This window comes from Centropristis striata, chromosome 24 (assembly GCF_030273125.1).
Source record: "Centropristis striata isolate RG_2023a ecotype Rhode Island chromosome 24, C.striata_1.0, whole genome shotgun sequence".
NCBI lineage: Eukaryota > Metazoa > Chordata > Actinopteri > Perciformes > Serranidae > Centropristis > Centropristis striata.
Window position 1 is genome coordinate 13,391,121 of NC_081540.1, and position 22,221 is coordinate 13,413,341.

Sequence of the window (22,221 nt, forward strand, 5' to 3'; positions counted from 1 at the left end):
CATGAGTTCAGAATGAATTTATTTAATTCTAGTAGTTAATATATTTGTTTAAGACTATTACTGCTGTCAATATGAAATGTTCAATATTTTTAATTGATATTGATAGTGATTTATCTACTTTTAATTCCAAATTTTATTTGATAATGTTGCTTAATTGGGTTTTTATAAAACAAAAAAAATGCTCGTGTTCTAATTGTTTTTTGGCGGAGTATTTCAGTAGTTTTTAAAAACATATTTTGTAACATCCTAATAGTCTTCAGGTGAAATGTCCCTCCTCTGTCTCCGTCCGGCCAGCAGCAACATGTCCCCCGCTCACCGCGCTCCTTTCTCGGCTTCACTCGGTTTCCTCGCCGTCCAGTTCTCGGATGGACCCTGTTCCCCGCTGCAGGACGAGGACCTGATGGTGTGGATGAAGGTAATCATAATGATCGATTAGTTTCCTGCAGGTGTTTTCTTTTTGCAGCCAAATAACATTTAATTTACTGATTATTAATACTTCGGCACAGCTGCAAGGTGCTGGAAAAGTTTGGAAAGTGCTTGAATTTATTATTATTTATTATCACGAATTAATTTAGACTTAATTTCTGAAACTTTATATCCAAACTGAGTTGTAACAGTCATATTTAATAATTAATAATTTAATTGACATGGAGTAAATAAAGGAAACATGAAGTGCTTGAATGTAGCAGATGATTATAAAGTCTGTTGTTGGTGAGTTTGGGTTGTTGTCTTGCTGTTGCCATGGTTACCTAAATCAGGCCTGAACTTGGTCAGACTGTTAATGAAGAGACGCTCATTAATATTCAGAAAGGGTGGACACATTAATGAGAACACTGAGGTTTCACTCTCGCTCTGTCCGCCACTTTTACTGCATCTCAGAGTCAAAATATTATATTTTAACTGCATCTCAGAGGTAAATATAGTACTTTTACTGCATCTCAGAGGTAAATAGCACTTTTACTGCATCTCAGAGTTAAATATAGTATTTTAACTGCATCTCAGAGGTAAATATAGTATTTTAACTGCATCTCAGAGGTAAATATAGTACTTTTACTGCATCTCAGAGGTAAATATAGTATTTTAGCTGCATCTCAGAGGTAAATATAGTACTTTTACTGCATCTCAGAGGTAAATAGCACTTTTACTGCATCTCAGAGGTAAATATAGTATTTTAACTGCATCTCAGAGGTAAATATAGTATTTTAACTGCCATGGAAGGACAGTAGGAAGGAGGAGAGGATGTAAGGACAGTAGGAGAAAAGGAAGGAAGGAAGGAATGTAGGAAGCAGAAAAGGAGGGAACTGAACCCCCCACCCCTTTGGTTCAGCATGAAGCCGAACAGGAAGTGGTTGCTGCTCTTCCTGCTGGTCTGGCTCCTCCTCTTCCTGTCCCTGCTCCGTCACTTCCTGGACCTCAGATCCTCCTCGCTGCCTCGGTCCAGATCTGCCGCAGCAGCCGGACTCACCAGGACTGAAACCCGTCGACTAGCATCTGTTCAGGGCCGTATCCGGACCCTGAGACCTGCTGGAGCCTCAGAGTCAGACTGGAGGAGGAGGAGGAATGACTTCAGGTCCAGGTATGAGGCCTACTACAGGTCCAGGTCTCTGGAGATCCTGCAGAGACTCTGGAGTGGGAACCTGACGGTGGGCATGCTGAGTCCTCGTCTCCAAAAGGTCCTGAAGGTGCAGCTGAGCTCCAACAGGCACCAGGTGGTGCAGCGGCGGTCGAGGGGGAGGCGCAGGTCCGGTCTGCAGCTGTACTGTGAGCTGAAGAGGAGGACCAGGATCCGGACTGTGGACGGGACCGAGGAGCCGTTCTCTGGTCTGGGCTGGGACCAGCTGGTGCCTTCACTGCCCTTGCAGGAGCTCTGGACATCACAGTATCAGAGCTGTGCCGTGGTGACGTCAGCTGGAGCCGTCCTGAACTCATCACTGGGGAGGGAGATCGGTGAGTCCAGAACCAGGTGTTCAGCTTGAGGGTCTTGACCCCTAAAAGGTCTAGCTCTGTCTGATAAATATGGAGAAGGACGTTGGTGAAAAGCATCCTGATTTAAACGTGCGTAAAGTTTTCTTTTGCTGCTCAATAAAATATCTAAAGATGGTTTGGGTAAGTCGTGAAGTTGATCGATTTTTTGGTAAACTAATGGATTCACTTTGAATTTAATGGTTTTATTTGGTAAACTACTTAATTTATTTTGAATTTAATGGATTTATTTGTAATTGAATGGATTTATTTGGTAAACTAATGGATTTATTAAGAATTTAAGCGATTCATTTTGAAATTAATGGAATTATTTGGTAAACTAAACTCAGGTGTAGTTTGTAGTTTATTTTCTAAACACCAGACTGAGCTGCTCTTTATCTTCTGTGTCTTGTTTAAACTCTTCCTCTCCTGGTGGACTCAGATTCCCATGATGCAGTTCTACGCTTCAACGCTGCTCCCACCATGGGCTTCGAGAGAGACGTGGGGAGCAAGACCACCATCCGCATCATCAACTCCCAGGTTCAGACTCCGCCCACTCTCCTCACCTGTACTTGTTTCTTTTTTAAATTAACATGATTTTTTAAATTGTATTTATTTATTTCTGTTGTGTGTTTTTATTTTATTTTATATTAATATAAAATATATAATGTTCAGATCGTAGCTCGGCCCCAGCACGAGTTCAGCAGCAGCTCGTTGTATCAGGACGTCCCTCTGCTGGTCTGGGATCCGGCTCAGTACTCTGCCAACCTGACCGAGGTAATCTATTACTCTATAATTATCACATAAGGCTTTAATAAACATGTGGATGAGGTCAGAAATATCCTCTGTGGTCTTTAGTGGTTCCAGAAGCCGGACTTTGATCTGTTCTCAGCGTACGCTGAGCGGCGCCGCCTCCGGCCCCAGCAGCCGTTTTACATCCTCCACCCAGAGTTCATCTGGAGTCTTTGGGACCTGATCCAGGACAACACCGAGGACCAGATCCAACCCAACCCACCCTCGTCAGGCTTCACAGGTACTAGGAGTGTGCCATATTGTATCGTTCACAATAATACTGGTATATTATTTTTATGAATAAAAAAATGCATATCATGATATTGTCAACATTCCTACTTTTTGACATAGTGGTGTAGATGTTGTTTTTATTTTTATTTTCTAATACTCAAGAGTCGAGAGTACATTTTTTGTATTTGGCAACTGTTGAGATTTCCAATTTACAGTACATTTATGATTGATTTTTATTTTGTTGTACCTTTTATTTATTTATATAGACAAAAAAATATTGTTATCGCAAAAATACCCTGAAATATCGTGATATTTTTTTAGGGCCATATCGCCCAGCCCTAACAGGTACACATTTATTTTTTTTATTATGATTATGAAATATATACTATTTAATGTTAAATATAATAATTAAGTCTTATTATTAAAGTAACTCAACTATGTCAAATCTTGAACAATTTAACACTAATAAATATAGCTTCCACTTTTAAAGTAAATAAATGAAAAAAAATCCAAATATTACTAACCTTAAACTATCTGATAAAGATTATGAAGAAAAGTAGAAAAACAAACAAAACAAAATTAAATTTCAGTATCATTAAAAAAAACACAATTCTATCAATATCTTTTATTTATCATAAAAATAATTATAGTTTATTCTTAAAGCAATTTAAATTTGCAAAATGTTCATTTTATTATTATTATTATTGTTAATCAGTTATAACTTCATAATAACTGTAGTTTTAAAAACTACTAAAAATATTAAGGAAATTATCAGAACAAATGGTTTGAATTAATTAAAACAAAGATGACGTTGAAATAAAGACATATGATTAAGATAGAAAAAATGTACACAAAGAAAACATTTAAATTTATATAAATAATAAATTATTTTATATTAAATATAGTATGTATAAAACTTATATATGTATATGCACTGTAGATATGTGCATCATATTTAGATATGACGGTAAAGAGAACTAACTAAAATATAAAACACACAAAAAATGCTCACAAAAAATAGAAGAGAGACAAGCCGCTCACAGAACTTTATTTATTACAAGTTTACAACATCAGACCCTCAACAAACCAGAGACCATAGAAAAATATGCACATTTTATTCAGGCACAATAATCAATAAATCAATAATCCATGTTTCCATAGAATTAATGAGTTTTATTTGTGAACATCAGACAAACATTTGACTTTAACCCTCCAGTATTTTAAAGAGTAAATTAATGGTTTATAAATGGTTAATAACTCCCTGTGCTGCAGATATAAGGACATTTTTAATGTTATTAATTGTTCTATACATTTTTAAACTCTTTATTAACATGTTTAAATCTCTGAAAGTTTATTTTAAATATGACTTATCTTAATCAGCATTTATTAAATCAAATTTATTAACATAAATTAGACATTTAATTCATTTTGGGATTAATTATTATAAATTATAATAAAGTTAGAATTTATTTCAGAGGTCATACCAGTGAATAAATGTTTAATAATATTTTTTTTCAGAGGTCATAAGTAAAACATAACATTTTTTATTATGTATCATTTTTTATTATAATTTATTTCTGAGGTCAATGAAACATTATTTAATTTATTATTTATTTCTGAGGACAGATGAATGCTTACTAATTATAATATATTTAAATAGTTAACAGATGTTTAATAATTATAAATATAATTAATTACAGAGGTCATAAATAAAACATTATTAAATGTTTAATAATTATAATTCTAAAGTCAATTAAACGTTGTTAAATTATTGAGTGTGCTTGAAAAGGCACAATATATGTTATTCACCGGGCTTCTTCATGTTTATTCTTCCGTTTCTTCCGTGTTTTTTTCGGTCGACTACTCCTCACAGAGTTTTGGTCGCACATACAGTAAAAAGGTATCAAATCGACCGGCTCGGCCATGACAAGTGTGCTGTGACATTTCTAGGGGTTTCGGCAAACGGTTTTCAAATTAATTGGCAAAAACACGCCAAAAAATCCCCCCAACGTTACCCTATGGAGAGGCTAGAGTGACATCATGGCTAGAGTGCAGAGGGAGAGAAAAATTTGTCAAAAAAATAATTTGGAAACTGCGCTCGAGGCTGCATACAGAAATTATTTATACATAGAAACGTAGAAAAATTGGTCTTCTCACTCACATTGGTGTGGTAAAGCTGTCAGAGTTATAGTTTGAGCGTAGGACGCACAGATGATCCACCAACACCACCCACAGCCTCATAGACTGCCATTGGTAAAAAGGAGGGAACATTTCTGGAGGAAAGCAGAGGTACCAGTTTCTTCTGATCGCTCTAAAAACACAATTTCTTCATTTTTCTTCACAAAACACATATGTAGACATTCAGGAAGAACTCAGGGTGAAAGTCAGATCCATCACAGGAGCTACGGTTTGGCCAAAAATGCTTTCTGCTCTAGGGGAACTTTCACCTGTTTTCCTGTCTATATCGGTGATGTCAAATGTCACAGGAGCAGTTGATTTCAGTTGATTGCTCTGCTCTGATTGGTGGCCGCCACGTGGCACTGGTTGCTTAGCTACCAAAGCCTGACCCCGGGCCAGAGTCAAGCACACTCAAAATTTCGTAGTTATTATTTATTCCTGTGGTCGGATGAATGTTTAAAAATTATAATTTTTTTCTGAGGTCATGAATAAAATGTTATTAAATGTTTCAATATTAGTGAGGTCATTAATAAAACCGATAATACATTTGTCATAATTAGAATTTATTTCTGAGTTCATAAATGAAATTTGAGTTAACTAATTTAATGTAATAATTTTCCCCCATAACTCTTAATAAAAGCGTCCTTATATCTGCACTCTCACTCCGGAGGTTAAAGTGTTCCTATCAGTGACATGAGGCTAACATCAGGTGGAGGGTTCAGGTGGTTCTCTGGGGTCCATTTTGCTGCTGCTTCCCTCCGTGTGGACGGCTCCGGTTCCAGCGAACGGCGACGGTCCGGCTGCCGGGGAGGGGGCGTGTCCGGGGCTGCTGTCACACACTCGACGGTTGAGCTGGACCATGGTGGTCTTTGAGGGCATCGAGGAGGGAACGTTCTCCGTCAGCGGGTGTTTACAGCGGAACAGGATCAGGAAGCAGCGATAGAACTGACAGACAAACATGAATATATTAATAAATGTTCTGCTTCAGGGAGAGATTCAAACCAACAACAATAAAAAAGTTACAATTACAATGGTGATTAAAATTATTATTTGTTTAAATAATTTACATTTAATAATAAACATTTTAATGATTCATTTAGCTATACATTTTTACATTAATTAGATAAATACATACATAAGGGAATATAAATTAATTATTATCATTGATATGGTATTAAAGTACATGAAAATAAAAAAAACAAGAAAATAGAATTATGACAATTTTATATGAAATAAAGTATGTATATAGCTCAAAGTGCACTGTAGATAAAAGAAAAAGAAACAGAAAAATTAATAAATATTTAAAGTTCACCATAGTTAATATATTTACTTTTTCTTTCATAACACAAGTTCAGTTGTTATGGAGATTATTTATTTAAAATTCTCTATAAATATACATTTCAGACATTATATATATATTTTATTATTTCTATGTATTAAGTTTATTTGTTCATATATCTTTAGTTGTTGACGTGATGATGTCACAGGTCTCTGTTCCAGGTATCCTGTTGATGATGTCACTCTGTCGTGAGGTCAGCGTGTATGAGTTCATCCCGTCCGTACGTCGGACCGACCTGTGTCATTATTATGAGCGTTACCATGACGCTGCCTGTACGCTGGGAGCGTACCACCCTCTGATGTACGAGAAGCTGCTGATCCAGAGGATCAACCAGGGCGACCAAGACCAGCTGAGGAGGAAGGGCAAGGTGACGCTGAAGGGCTTCAGGACGGTCCAGTGTGTGTCATGACCGCGTTTTACACAGTTTGGGTCTGTAAAAGTCTCTTATGCTGCGTTCAGTGACTAATTGGAAAGTCTCTTATGCTGCGTTCAGTGGCTGATGGGAGATTCAAACTCCTACGATGATAGTAACTCTGATTATTTTTCAGATTAATCAATTCCATTCACTTAATCTGCATAAATGCTTTATTTTGTAGGTAAAAAATAAATTTTAAAAAATCAGATTTTGGACCTCGTTTGAGAAACTATTTTATCATGTTTACTTGGTTTAAAAACTTTTAATCTTTAAAATATTTTTTTAAATCCCTCAAAATGTAATAAGATAAATCATTCTGATATACTTATAATTTTATTTCATTTGTCACGATAATTTTGTTTTTGTTTTCTCATTCTTATATTTGTTTCTGTTCCTGTTTTTTTTCTCCTGTGATTTTAACATTTTTCATGTTTATTTAATATTATTATTATTTTTTTAGAATTCTTATAACCCTTACCCTAACCCTTATTTTATTTTTTATTTTTTTTTGTGTGTTAAAGTTTTGTTTTAATTTTATCTTTGGGGTCTCATTTTTCTTAAATTTCATTTTTGTCATTTATAATTTTTTTCAAATCTTTTTTTTTTTCTCATAATTTCGTTTTTTTAATTATTATTTGGGGTTTTATTTTTGTTATTTTTTTGTCAGTCATAATTAAGCTTTTTATGTTTGTCTTATCATTTTTAATTTCATTTTTGTCTCTTATAATTTTGGCACTCTTATAATTTAGTTTTTTTGTCACTTATAGTTTAGCTGTTTTAAAATATTTGTCTTACAATGTATTTACAGGCTTTGTAGAATCTAGGGATGGGTACCGAATTCGGTACTTTTATAGGTACCGACCGAATTCCGTCGGTACTACCGAGTACCGATTCAAGTAAAATCAAACGGTACCATGTTTCGGTACCTTAACGGCGTTACCTTTAAACTGATCATTGATTTCAACCTGTTTTCATTTAACGTCTTGATTAACAAGCGCGCTGACGATCGCACTATTTTTTTATTTACCTCCTCGTCTGGTCCTGTCTGCTCACCGCGGCCACTAGCCACTAGCTGCTGCCCTCTTCCAACCCGGCGCATGGACGAACAGCCGGCTCTCGGCCTGCTCGCCGCCAGCTGCTATCTCTCCAATGTCTCTACCCGGGCTTGGCCTTAGTCTGCCTCCAGATTGGACCTTCCTTACTCCGTTTGCTCTCTCCATTCTTCTGTAGATCAGTCATTAACAGCTAGCAGCTAGCTGCTGCATCTCTGGTCCGCTAAAACTCCGATCTTCAACTCAGGAATATTACCTGCCACTTTACTCCAAACTGCCTCGCTTAAATTAAATCCCTCAGACTCCTGTGTCATCCTCGATATGTGCCCAGAGCAGCCCGACTCAACTTTGTTTATTCCAACCATGCTATGCCCACAATACTGTCTGACCGGTGCTGCGCCGCACAGCTACGACGTCATCACAACAAATCACACGTGCACTTGCAACCTTTTTTTTTTTTTTCTCCTCCGTGCACTTGCCACCTGAGAGCGCTCCTCTGCATTCTTTGATAACACTCCAACCTTCATGTTACCAAATGCACGTTCACTCAACAATAAAGCACTGCTCATCCTGGATTTTATATTGTTTTGATATATTTTTTAAAGTTTATATTTTCAAACGCAAAAGTACCGAAAATTGGTACCGTTGAGTACCGATACCGATTCCCAGGTACCGGGTATCGGTACCGTATCGGTTCAAATGTGAACGGTACCCATCCCTAGTAGAATCAAAGATTCCTGAAAGCCTGTAAACTCTGTAATTATGCGATGCGTTCACTGTCTTTTTACACCTGCTGTATTTCTAACTGACACCGTTTCACAGACTTGTTAACTCGGACTGAAAGGACTTCATTATTTCTACAGATTTAATGACGCTGTGAAAGCAGTCAGCTGTGACAGAAAGCAGTTGGGCCCCTGAATGCATCAAAAAGATTTGATACGCTGCCAAAATGTGTTCACAATGTTTAAACCACAACTAACAAAAGCATCTGAAAAGTGTTAAATACTAATCGGAACAGAGATGTGTTTATTTTATGCTGTTAATAGATGAAATGTACATTAAAAACTTTGTCAAAAAACAAACAGAAGTCTGGTCCTGTCACTTTTCTTGTTTGTATTTACACATTTATAAATGGTTCAAACTTTTGTTTCAAACGTCACAAACAACTCTTCAGTTTCAAGAGAAGTAAACTAACATTTTTATTCATTTAATTTGTCTTTTTTTCTCTTTTCCATTAGATGTTTTTACTTTAATTTGTCTTTTTTGGTATTCACGCCCCCCACCCCCATATTTATTTATTTATATGTAATTTTTGGTATTCATTTTAAATGTCTTTCATTTGATTTCTCGTCATTTTTGGTATTTTAATTTTTGCTATTTCATTTCTCCTTTTTTCATCAGATTTTTTTACTTTTTCATTTTTATTAAATTTGTCTTTTTGGTATAAATTGAATTAGTCTTTTTTTCCTATTTTTGGTGTTATTTAATTTGTCTTTGTTTTCATTACTTTTTTTTTTGGTATTCATTTAAATCTCTATTTAAATTCTTTTTCTTTTTTTTTTTCATTTGTGTTAATTAATTTCTCCTTTTAGTGTTTTTCATTTACTTTTAAAATATTTTATGATTTTTTTTTCTCACCGCCTGTCTCACCTGCTTGTTCATGAGGATGTAGATGACGGGGTTGATGACGGTGCTGCTCTTGGCGAGGATGGATGGGATGATGGCGGCGATGGGACTGATGACTCCCGGCCGGCCGAAGGTTGCCATCATGGCGACGACGCCGTACGGCATCCAGCAGAGCAGGTAGCACGCCACCGTGGTGATGACCATGAACAGGATGTGGAACTCTCTGCGACGAGCTGCCGTCCGCCTGATGCGACCCACCTGACAGACAAACAGGTGAGAAACTCCCACAATGACGAGTGGATGGCGTCGTTTTAATTCAACCTTTTATCAGGCAAAGAACTATATTTGGTAACTTCAGGTTTTGAGAAAAAAGTTGCAAATTTACTAGATTAAAGTGGCAAACCCACAAGAAAAAAAGTCGCAGATTTACGAGAAAAAAGTGGGAAAAAAGCTACTTTTTTCTCCCAGATTCCCAGATGAGAAACCAGCAAACATGTCTCCAGCTCTGACGTTACACGGTTATTTTCACCAGCTTTTCAGCACCACACTAAAATTCTCTGTCCTTGCAAGTTTTTAAAAGCATTTTCCTGTTTTGTTTTATATTTCAAAAATACAGTTTAACAGGCATCGTCGCTGTGAAGGCTGTTTACACAGAGCAGAGAGGAAAGGACAAGAGAGGCTGGAAACTGTCTAAATACAATGTGTAGAGAAATGTTTATCTATCTATCTATCTATCTATCTATCTATCTATCTATCTATCTATCTATCTATCTATCTCTCTCTGTCTCTCTCTCTCTCTCTCTCTATCTCTCTCTCTCTCTCTCTCTCTCTCTCTATCTATCTATCTATCTATCTATCTATCTATCTATCTATCTATCTATCCATCCATCTATCCATCCATCTATCTATCTATTCATCCATCCATCCATCCATCTATTTGGTAAGTATTTGAAAAAAAGAACCTCATAAAATGATTAGATTTAAAATCAAAAACACAATTTAAAATAGGACAGAAATAGAAAGTACAAATAAAACAGAAACAGAAATGATGAATAAAAATAGGACAGAAATATAACTTATGGAAGTATTCTAAAGACAAGATAATAAAAAGATACATTATAATTGAATTCTTCTGTTATTCAATATTTTTTTTCAACACATAATATTTTCTTATTGACACATTTGCACAAGTACTTTACATATACTATATAGAAATATAGTATATATATATGTAATGTAAACTTGTGCAAATGTATCAAGAACAAAATATGTGTTGGAAAAAAAAAACAGTATATATATACATACGTATCTCTATACATGAGGTTTGAAACTCTGTTTTAGAAAAGCAGCTGATGTGAAATGTGAAGCAAACTGACCCTGGTTTAGTTTTTCACAGCTAAAGTTGAGGAATGTGAGTTTGATCATGTGATGCTTCGCTTCACTGCTCGCCGCACACAAAGGACAGGAAGTGAAGCTTGTTTTTACCCACAGTTAATTTCTCTCATTCCTCTTTATTATTATTATTATTATTATTATTATTATTATTATTAATAACAGCTTTTTATATTCAATAGACAATGTGACAATGACATATTTATATGTTGACTTTAAGTTTTTCCATGTTTGTAGTCTTTGTATACTAATTTATTATGTAAGAAATATTTTAAGAAAATTGTTTAAAAGAAGGAAAACAAAGAAAACCTAAAATAATAAAACCTCAATACACATAAAAAATAAAATATGAAAATAAAACGAGTGAACTTAACAAAGAAGAGTCAAAAGATGAAATACTAAATCAATCATGAATACTAAATAGAAATATAAAATAAAATGTATATAACTACTAAATACATACAAATAAATATTTTAATACTGTTAAAATAATATTATTGAAAAAAGTTAACAAAGAAATATAATTAAATAAATAAAAACCCAAGTGAAAATAAAGTAAATGTGCTTTATTTTTTTGAATACATAAATAATGATTACTAAATAAAAATAGATTTTTAAAAATGTACGCATAAAATAAACAAATAAAACATTTTTTTTATTAAATAAAGCAAATCAACCTACATTAAATTATGGAGAGAAAAAAAATGAATATTACAATTTGATAAAAAAGAACATGAAAAAAGAATGTATGTAAAAAACACTAAAACATTTGTGAGAAATAGAAAAATACAGAACACAGGAAAGTACATTTTTATTTTAAAAAAATGTACGTGAAATTTAAAAAACCTGGACACATTAAAAAAAATATGCATAAAAATGTATAATAAATATCAAATAAATAATACTTAAAAAGAAAATGCTAAAAAATAAGATAAAAATGGTCAAATAAAAAAATGAAAACGAATAAACATAAATATATGTAATTAAAATGTTAAATAATGAATAAAAATGAAAATATCACAAATATAAAATGGTAAAAAAAGAAGGAATAGTTTAAAAAAAAGATGTAAACACAAAACAAAATGAATAAAAAAAACAACATAAATGTAAATAATAACAATAGGACAGCAGAGAAATGGAATAAATGGGATGAATCACCTGTTTGACGGCGTACAGCAGGCGTCCGTAGCAGTACATCATGGCGAGGACGGGGACGCCGAGACAGAACACGAACAGGCAGACGACGTACGAGTGCGAGCCGGACGATCTCTGGGTCCACGTCACCGAGCAGCTCGTCCCGGCGCCCTCCAGGCTGTAGCTGCTCCAGCCCAGCAGGGGGGGCACCGTCCACACCACCGAGTACAGCCAGGACCCCCCCACCGCCAGCAGCGGCTTCCTGTAGTCCGAGACCCGCTTGTTGTACACCATCAGGGTGCTGTAGCGCTCGTAGGACAGGACAGCCAGGGACACCAGAGACACGATGCCTGATGGAGGAAGAAGACGAGCATGTGTTGGATTTAAATAAAATCTATTTCATGTTGAGACCCTCATAGTAGTTCCTTGTAATATTATTTTTTTTAAAAGGTTAAAAAAAAGGAAAGAAAAATAAATTATAATTTATTATAATCAAAATACTTTTTGTAAATCAAAAGAATTCATTTAAAATAAAAAATAAAAAGGTTTTAAACCCTGGTAGCAGTTTAAGATTTATTTAAATAAAAAGACATGCATTAATAAATAAAATAGAAATACAGACACAACAGAAATAAAATATTAAATAAATCATGAATCCTAAATTAAAAATGCATACATGTAAAAGTACATAATTTATACATTAGTATAACTCTTAAGAAGCTGTTTAAATGATATAATCATCAATAAAACAAATATATTCAAATAAAAAATCATAAATTAAATAAATAATGACTACTTAATCAAAATATTTCATTAAATAACTTTTAAACATAAAACAACTCTTAAAAAGCTGCATGCAACCTGGTATTTAAAATATAAATTAAGATATGATAATATAAACAGAAATGAAAAAAAAATCCAAAATATAAATTAATTAATATAAAAGAAATACAAATAAATGAATCTTTAAGTAAAAAATAAAAACTCTTAACAAGCTGTTTGAACCCTGTTGAGGCAACTCTGATTTGTGATTTTGGGCTATATAAATAAAATTGACTTGACTTGATATTTTAAAAAGGAGGGAAAGTATAAAATAGGTCAAACTAAAATATAAACACATAAAAATCAGAAATTTAAAAGATAGATAACTCATGAATACTGAATAAAAATACTTTCTTATAAATAATTCTTCAAATATTATAAAAACAACTGTCATATGTTTTTGGAAATATAAGAACCAGAAAAACGTGCTCAGCAACACAATTCTTAAGTATTGCAAAAGTAAACCAAAGTATTTAGAATGCTTAATGATCCATATTTCATAATTATGTGTATCTGCAGTAATATTTTACAACTTTACAACTTCACTACATTCATAAGGTAATAACACATTACATTTTTTCTGACAGCTGAGAGAAACAAGCTGCAGTAGCCAAATAATAACATCTTGAATAAGTTATAATATTCATAATATCATAATAATTGGACAAACATTTTTGTAATATTTTTACACAAAAAAAAAAATTAGAAAAAACAGATTTCAAGAAAAATACGGTAATATGTTTAGACAGAATTTGGATTATTTTGAGAAAAAGTAAGGTTAAAATATTCAACAAAAAATATGAATATAAAATATTTCTAAAAGAAGTAATATCCCAAGTAAAAGTAGTAAAGTGTTAAAATTTATATATATTTATTACTAAGTTGTTATATTTTGATACAAAAAAGTAAAACTATACGAACGAATTAAAATAGAGGAAAAAAACGCAGATTTCAAAAAAATAAAATAAAAAGTACAGACAAACCAGAGAAAAATATTGAAAGAGTAGGGGAAAAAACTATGGAAAAAAAATAAAGGAAAAACTACTGCGGGAAAAGTATTTTGGTGATGAATTAGTTTGTGTGTTAATGATATATTCAGAAGGTTGATATTAGTTGATATGTTGATGATATATTGATTGATATATTGGTTGACATATAGCTAATTTGTTTGTTAATATCAGCAACCAGCAATCATTTTTTTCAGGTTTTTCAGAAAACACTAAAAAATGTATATATATTTAGGCAAAAAATTAATTGGGCCACTACTTTAGGAAGGTGACATATTAATTGATATATGAGTTAATATAGGCCCATTGGTTATTAAACAGCTGATATATTGGTTGATACATTGCTGATATATTGATGATATATTGATGGAAGTATTTGACTGACCGAAGCAGGAGTTGACGAAGCCGTACCACATGCAGCCGCTGCGGCCGTACAGCCAGCGGCAGCGCAGACTGGAGGCGAAGCTGAGCGTCGTGCCGCAGACGCACACCAACATGTCGCTGACGCTGATGTTGAGCAGCAGCATGTTGACGGGGGTCCGCAGGGTCTTGAAGCGGCAGAACAGAACCAGAACCAGCAGGTTGTTGAGGAAGCCGAACACCATGATGGAGCCCAGAAACACCGACATGACGCGGTGGCCGCTGCGCGACAGCCGCGCGTGCGGCGAGTCGCTCCAGTCCTGGTCCAGAGACGCCAGCGACTCGCTCCCGTTGGAGTCACTCAACTCCGAGAACATGACGCGCGGCGCGGACCAAGTCCTCTGTGGAGAAAACAAACCAAACAGCGTCTCTTCTGATTCACATACTGGACAAGAGTCAGAGTGCGGCAGCAGAAGCGTCCTGCAGCGACGCGCCCGCCGCTGCTGTCTCCGACATTCTCCGCTGCCGCAGCAGCGGCAACGCGCCGCTCCACGCGCACAAGAAGCCGCAGGAGATCAATATCAAAAAAATCAATACAAGAATAAATAATCCGTCGAAAAACTTCTTCTTGGTCTCCTCCGTGTGAGTCACTCTTCTTCGTTTGTTTTTCTCTTATAAACTCGTGAAAGCGGAAGTTTGTTTCTTTGCGCGTGCAGCTGAAGTGATGCTTTGGTCCGCGCGCTCCGCTTTAAATACTGTGTGACCGGCTGAGCACGTGACTTCAACCCCAAACACCGAGGTGACGTCAGACCAGAAAATAATAATTATTCATTACAAATTCACAATAACTGTACGAACATTTAATACACATGAGAATATAGCATTTGCTGTAAAAAGTTTAATAAACAAGAATAGAATTATATTTCAAAATCAACTAGAGAGAGAGATCTAAATAATAATTGTTAAATACGTAAGTTTTTGGAAGATATTATAATAAATCAATCAATAAATGAAATATCATAAAAATTATATCAGGTGATTCCTGTCATGTAGATTTCAAACTATTTTTGCATTATATATATATATATTCCTTTGTATTAATCCATTAATTAACTTTTTATTTTCTTATAATTATTTATTAATTTCTAAATACATTTAACGTATTTATTTATATTATTTTATTTAGTTTTTTTATTTCAACTTCCCAAAGATGATTTCCCTGAACTTATTTCTTTATGTTTCATTTTCTTTATATATTTATTCCATGTCATGGAGTCAACTTTTCACCTTTTTGGTAATGATCCTAAAATATTTTTTTAATGGATAAGAACAAACAAACAAACATTTAAAACATTTTTTGTACAGTAAATGGCATTAGTTTATTTATTTTCTAAATATAATAATATATTATAATTATTGATGCATTCATGGTGCAGCTGGTAGTTTAATCTGTAATATGACTTATTATCGATTATATTTCGTTGTAATAATCGGAATGCGTAAAGTACATAAAGCTCTTAGATAAATGTAATGCAGTAAAAGTACAGTGAAGCGGCTGTCTCACTTCTGTTTATACTTTATTTATAATGACTTAATCTACAGCTTCATCACTTTATTTACAGTAAACAACTTTATTTATAGTAAACAACTATTTACATTGACAGCATTTTATTTCTAATAATATAACTTTATTTACATGACCATCACTGTATTTTTAGTATATAATAAGATATATATTAATTAATATTTAATGATGTTGGAAGGCTACTTTTTGTTGTAAACTTCTTAAACTCACAGAGAGTCAATAAATAAACAAACTTTGGTGATGTCAACATGCTGTAACCTCTGAACTTCTAGCAAGCAGCTCAATGGCTGCAGGCATCATGGGAGATAGTGGAGGGGGGGGGGGGGGGGGGGGGGGAGCAGCTGGCTCATATGTGTGTGAACATGTTGTAGATTTAAAATGAGATCACTGATAGTGAACCTCACTGCTGCATTTATAACTAATAATAACTAAAACACAGAACTCCACCTGAAAAACCCCACATTTTAGACTTCTGCTTCACGACATTCATCTGACAGCTCAATTACTACAGGTTAAACTAAAGTATATGTCATAGTATTGTGATATAATTTAGTTAATTATATAAAGTTTTAATGAGAATGCACTTGACTTGTTTTACACTGTTATATTACTATTTATACTTAATTTTAAATATCGCCATGAGATAAGTATTTTTACTCCACAGTATTGCTACATTTGCGTCAGTAAAATAATTCAGGACTTTTACTTGTTTGGAGTATAATACACTGTGGTATTAGTACTTTTCTTCAGTATTTGTCTGAGAAAAAAACAACAGAATGTAACATGCTCAATGTCCAGAAACTTGAATGTAATTTAATGTATTTAAATGTCCGGTTCTGTTTCTGTCCCCTGAAGTGCTCGTGGTGTCTCTGATCTCAGGACTCAGTGAAGGAGAAGACAGTCAACATGGCCGACGTCCCCCAGGAGCTCCATCTGGGGACCACAGCTGTCACCACCTCCAGCATCAGACCCCCCCACCCAACCACACACAGTCTTTAGACCATCAACTCTGCTGATACAATAAGATACAAGTAGAAGAGCGCAAGGATTACAATGCACAAAAGTACTCATGCTTTTCATTGTTGATTTCACTTTTTAAATATATTTTTTAGGCAGGTTTACAAATAAATAAAACAAAAGAGTTAGTGATAAACCAAACTCCATTCAGGAAAACAAACGTTTTAAAAGTAGTTTTCTTGTGGTCTTGCAGACAGACCTAACAAATTCAGACTTTTTCCATATCAGCATCATGTTCTAATTGCACCAGATCAATTTATGACATTTGGTTTAAAGATATATCTGTGACTTCCACAGCAGCAACAGAGAAGCAGGAGGGATTATTTCAGAGGATGCAAAGTGACCAAAATGTGTCCATGTTCGTAGTTTCAGATTCTCAGGTTTGTCTTGTTTTGTGGTGTTTTTACATGATGTGTGTGTGTGTGTGTGTGTGTGTGTGTGTGTGTGTGTGTGTGTGTGTGTGTGTGTGTGTGTGTGTGTGTGTAAACAGCTGCTGGCTATAAGATGCTGTCATTTATTTTCACACTCGACCAATAACATTATTTATATTTCTGCCTCCAGAGCAGCTCAGCGGGAGGAAGTCTGAGCTCCTCCTGCCTCCTGATTGGACGCTGAAGCTGTAAGGTGGCGACAGACGGATGACTGACAGCAGCAGAGTGAGGAGGACATTCGCTGTCTGAAGGTCAGAACCACAAATATGTTTCACTTCTAATTAATTTAGTGTAATTTAGTGTAACACATTAAAGTCTGTTTCCTGAGGAGAGTGTTGACTTGAACCAAAACAGATCTGTAGAGAACTGAACCCGAACTCAACGCACATAAATTAATCTTTAAGAACTGCAGCCCCAAGGACTGTGATCTAAAACTGACATATATAAGTGGTATCATCCAATCTGAGTAGGACCCAAAGACCAGCACAATCTGATACTGACTTCTGGATGTCTGGCCCAGTCCAAAATCCAAAATAAACAAATCTGAGATGGATCCCAAGATTGGGTTGGACCCACTAAAAGTCAACTCTAACATGGAAAAGTTGGATCCGGTCTGAAATGGACCTGAGAGAAGTTCGAACCAATCTAAATTGTAATCCAAAAATGCAGAACCCTGTCGAACTGGATCTAAGAACAGTTATAACTGGTCTGAAATGGATCCCAAGACTAAAGGACTGAAGAATGGACCAAAGGAAGGTTGAGACAGAGTTCTACCATGTTAGAGTCAATTTGGAAACTGGTCCAAACCAACTCCAGAATTGCAGGATCCAGTCTGAAATGGACGTGAGAAAAGTTGGAACCGTTCTGAGATGGACCAGAAGGAAAACAAGCCCAGTCCAGAATCCAGAGTACAAAGAATGGACCCTGAGATGGTAGGACCCGATCTGAAATGTAACCCAAAACTGCAGAACCCAGTCGAATTAGATCTGATTTTTTTTTCTAAAACACCAGAGGATGGACGGTCCTGGTCTGAAGCGGACTCACAGACTGCATCGGTTGTTAGATATTCTGCATCGTGTGTTAGTGTATCAAGATTCAACGTTATTGAATTTTTGAAACTGTAACCTCAGTGACATCACGCTGACATCATGAGGATCACATTTCCTCTGACATCACCTCCTGAAAGTCAAACCACACGGGGAATGTGATCCACAATGCCGCCTCCTTGGCAGACCAGCATCAGGTCTTTTCCCCTGAAGACAAACAGACAGAAGCAGATTTAAAAGCTGTGATCTGTTCCAGATGTTTGGACACGTTTCAGCCTCAGGAGCCTTCAGAGATACACAAACTCTTCAGCAGGAGGATCAATAACATTTAAAAGGTCAAATGTATTCTAGTTGTAGTTACATAACAGGAGACATGTACGGAAGCTGAGAGCAGCCAAATTTACTCTGTTGTCTCACTTAAAATCTGTATGAAGTCGTTACTGTAAATAAGTTGTTAATAACAACTTCATAACTCTTTAACGACCAAAAACAATCTTTTTTTTAAACTGACCAAACCGTTTTTTAATTCCTTTAGATTTTCAGCGACATTATTGTTGTTTTTGAGTATTTCTGACAGACTAATAACAAACTTTATGACCTCATTTGTAGAGAACAGGTAAAACATTTTCTTCCTTTAATTCAAAATACATGATTTTCTATTTGAGCATATTTGTTAGGTTCGTGTTCAGAAATGTTTGTATTTAAAGAAGATGCCAGTCACTCAGAGGTTACTGCTGATTCTCATCTTTATTTCACAATAAGCAGTAATCTGAGATCAATAATAGTCGTAGTTGACGTTGGCTCCGTGTCTGTAGGACGAGGCGTCCTGCGGCCCGACGGCGGCGTTCTCATCGTAGTGATGCTGACGCCCCTGATCCGAGGAACGCCGTTGGTCCATCCAGTAGGAGAGGTCCGCCTCTAGTCTCTGAAAAACAAACAAATGATGAATAAAATCCTACGTAAAATACTAATTAAAATCATATATAAAATTAAAATTATGAAAATAAATACAATTATAAAAAATAATGTATTTTAATGATTAAAACAATAATTGAAATGCTAATTAAAATGCTAATTACATTTTTTTTATAAAAACGTTTAAACGATTAAAAAAATAATAACGAAAATTAAAATGATTAAAACAACTATAATTTTTTTCATTAAATGATCATTAAAATACTTAAAAATGATAAATAAAATGATAATCCAAACATTAAAAAGATAATATAAACAATAAATAAAATGCTAAATGTAATTATAATTAAAATCATAAATACAATTATATTTAAAATTATTATAAATATTATAAAAAATAGTATGAATAGTAAATAAAATGATAATTTAAAGGATAAATAAAATTATACTTAAAACTTTAAACAAAATGATAATTAAATGACAAATAAAATTCTAATTTAAAGGATAAATAAAATAATTATATATATGTAATGAGCCGTACAGCCTCATCGTAGCCCAGGCTCATGAACTGCAGGATCCACTGCTGAACATCTGGCCTGCTGCGGTCCCAGATGTTCCTCCTGGGCCTCCGTAGTCTGTCCAGGAACCCGTTGGCCTGATGGGGGGCCGCCTGCACCACCTGGGGCCCCGCCTGCGGCTCCTGGGGCCTCGCCTGTCTGCTCTCTGACCGACAACACACGAAGAAGAAGTATGAGTTTTGATTTCAGAATAAAAGCTTTAGTCACAGTGAGTGTGAAGGTCAGACTGAGTGCAGCGCCCTCAGGCTTCGTCATCATCATCATCATCATCATCATCATCATCATCATCATCATCATCATCATCAGATGCTGTGTTTGTCAGCCTGCTGAGGCGTCACTCAGCGAAGGAAGTGTGAAAACATAAAGTGTGATCTTCCTGCAGGCTGATCTGAGAACAGTGGCGTCTTTCACTCGACTTTGACATCCTCTGTTTGTTTTAAATGTCACAAATATAAAGAAAAAGAAATGTGGAAAATTGACTCAGTGTATTGTCAAATTAATGGTGTAAGGAATAAGTGTCACTTATTCACATTATATTTCAAATGTGTGTTATTTTATTATTTAGTATATGTAACCCTTATTCATACAGGGTTATCTCAATGATTTCCTTTAAAGTTACATTACACTATCTTGTATTTTAATTTTATTACATTGTATTATGTTATCTTTTACTTTATATTATAATTAATAGTGCATATTATTATATTATTTTTTAATTTGTTATAATACATTTGTATGTTATTATATTTTATGTTAATTGTGTGTGTATATATTTTTTTTTATCATTCTATTTAACCTTTATTTATAGACAAGATAAGACAGTTTCATTGAGATGACCTGTTATTATATAACAGTTTCATTTATTCTATATTTTATTATTTTATTACATAGGTAATCTGAATGTGACACCGGATTACCTTTTTTTATTATACTTTATTTAAATTGTGTGTATATTTTAATCTATATTAATACAGATAATTTTCATGAGACCTGTTATTGTATTTTATTTGCGTGTATATTTGAAATATTTTTTACTATACTTTATTACTAACCTTTATTTTTACAGACGATCTCGTTGAGACGTGTGATTATTTGTTGTTTTACAATATATACAATAGGGAAAATCACAAAATATTAAATATGTGACCAACATAAAACTGTTTATTTATTGACATGTTTAATTTATAGTAAATATGATTATTGTTGAGTAATGGAAACTTTTAATAATTTAATGTGAATAAAAGTACAAATACTTCAGTTTAGAAATACTTTGTATCAAAACATATTTGATGCATTATTCATACTTTAAATGTGACTTTTCACCGCTGCTCATGTGACATAATTTTAAAAAAAATTCACTTTTTAAAATATAAAATATTCCATCTTTTATTGTTTCCCTGCTTATTATCAAATCATCTTTAATATTATTATTATTATTATTATTATTATTATTATTATTATTATTATTATTATTATTATTAATAATGATGATGATGATAATAATAATGATAGTAAAAGTGATGTGAGTTTTACAATATTAAATATGAAATTTTATTAATTTGGAGTGCCGGATGCTTGTAAAGGGTTAAATATATATTTATTTTTGTTTTATTAATAACTGTGGAACCTCAGCTGTCTCTCAGCTGGACGTCTTCATTTGTCTCTGGTGTGAAATGTCTCCCTGCAGCTTTAAAACTTTGTCTCTTTCTAAATCTCATTAAAATAAAGGAAGCCAGAAGCATTGAAGTCACTTTGTGTGTGATGTATTATGAATATAATAATAATAATAATTTATATTACCTGTGCAGCAGAGCAGCAGCAGCATGCAGACTGTTCCCAGCTTCATGTCCTCGTCGTCTCTGAGACTTTGAGACATTCCTGCAGCTGCAGGTCCAGGAATGTCCTCGCACTCACCTGAGGGGACGAGCATCAGGTTACAGCAATTTTACTGAACCTCACCACATGGCACGGAAGAATAAAAAGTAAATATACTCTCAAATGTACCAAAAATAATAGAGAAAATAAATAAATACATCTATTACTAATTGAAATGTGGCAGAAATGGTTTTAATTTGCTTCATTATGTCTTCCTATTTCATTTTACCCATTTGCTATTTATTATATATATATATGTGTGTGTGTGTGTGTGTGTGTGTGTGTGTGTGTGTGTGTGTGTATAGTGGATAAAAGTAGTCACATTGGAGTTTCATTTTAATTTAAGGCCTGAAAATCTCCATCAATAAATAAATTAATACAAATTGAATGACCCAAATAATAGTCATAATAATAAAACCTTAGGAATGAAAACATAAACAAACAAAAACTCAATAAAAGAGGAA

At 34.2% G+C, this 22,221-nt stretch overlaps 3 protein-coding genes across 4 annotated transcripts; 1 reads left to right on the top strand and 2 right to left on the bottom strand.

Moving 5' to 3' along the window:
• The first annotated feature begins 306 nt into the window (after positions 1 to 306).
• Positions 307 to 8,008, top strand: LOC131963051 (beta-galactoside alpha-2,6-sialyltransferase 2-like). Of its 2 annotated transcripts, XM_059328185.1 has the most exons (6): positions 307 to 415; positions 1,328 to 1,947; positions 2,405 to 2,502; positions 2,638 to 2,739; positions 2,821 to 2,995; positions 6,664 to 8,008. In XM_059328185.1, the coding sequence occupies exons 2-6, from the start codon at positions 1,329 to 1,331 to the stop codon at positions 6,909 to 6,911; spliced, it is 1,242 nt and encodes a 413-aa protein (XP_059184168.1). In that variant the 5' UTR covers positions 307 to 415; position 1,328; the 3' UTR covers positions 6,912 to 8,008. The 2 variants fall into 2 exon arrangements, with proteins under 2 accessions (XP_059184168.1, XP_059184169.1); XM_059328186.1 differs by lacking the exon at positions 307 to 415 and having other exon boundaries at positions 981 to 1,947; positions 6,651 to 6,833.
• LOC131963052 (opsin-3-like) lies at positions 3,694 to 15,154 on the bottom strand. Its single transcript, XM_059328187.1, has 4 exons — positions 14,336 to 15,154; positions 12,146 to 12,471; positions 9,620 to 9,853; positions 3,694 to 6,108 (listed from the first exon to the last, which is right to left on the bottom strand). Exons 1-4 carry the CDS (start codon positions 14,685 to 14,687, stop codon positions 5,869 to 5,871), a joined length of 1,152 nt encoding a protein of 383 aa, XP_059184170.1. The 5' UTR covers positions 14,688 to 15,154; the 3' UTR covers positions 3,694 to 5,868.
• Positions 15,155 to 19,125: 3,971 nt separating this feature from the next.
• LOC131962573 (augurin-A-like) lies at positions 19,126 to 21,812 on the bottom strand. Its single transcript, XM_059327517.1, has 3 exons — positions 21,797 to 21,812; positions 19,846 to 20,027; positions 19,126 to 19,314 (listed from the first exon to the last, which is right to left on the bottom strand). The coding sequence occupies exons 1-3, from the start codon at positions 21,810 to 21,812 to the stop codon at positions 19,165 to 19,167; spliced, it is 348 nt and encodes a 115-aa protein (XP_059183500.1). The 3' UTR covers positions 19,126 to 19,164.
• Between the last annotated feature and the right edge of the window lie 409 nt (positions 21,813 to 22,221).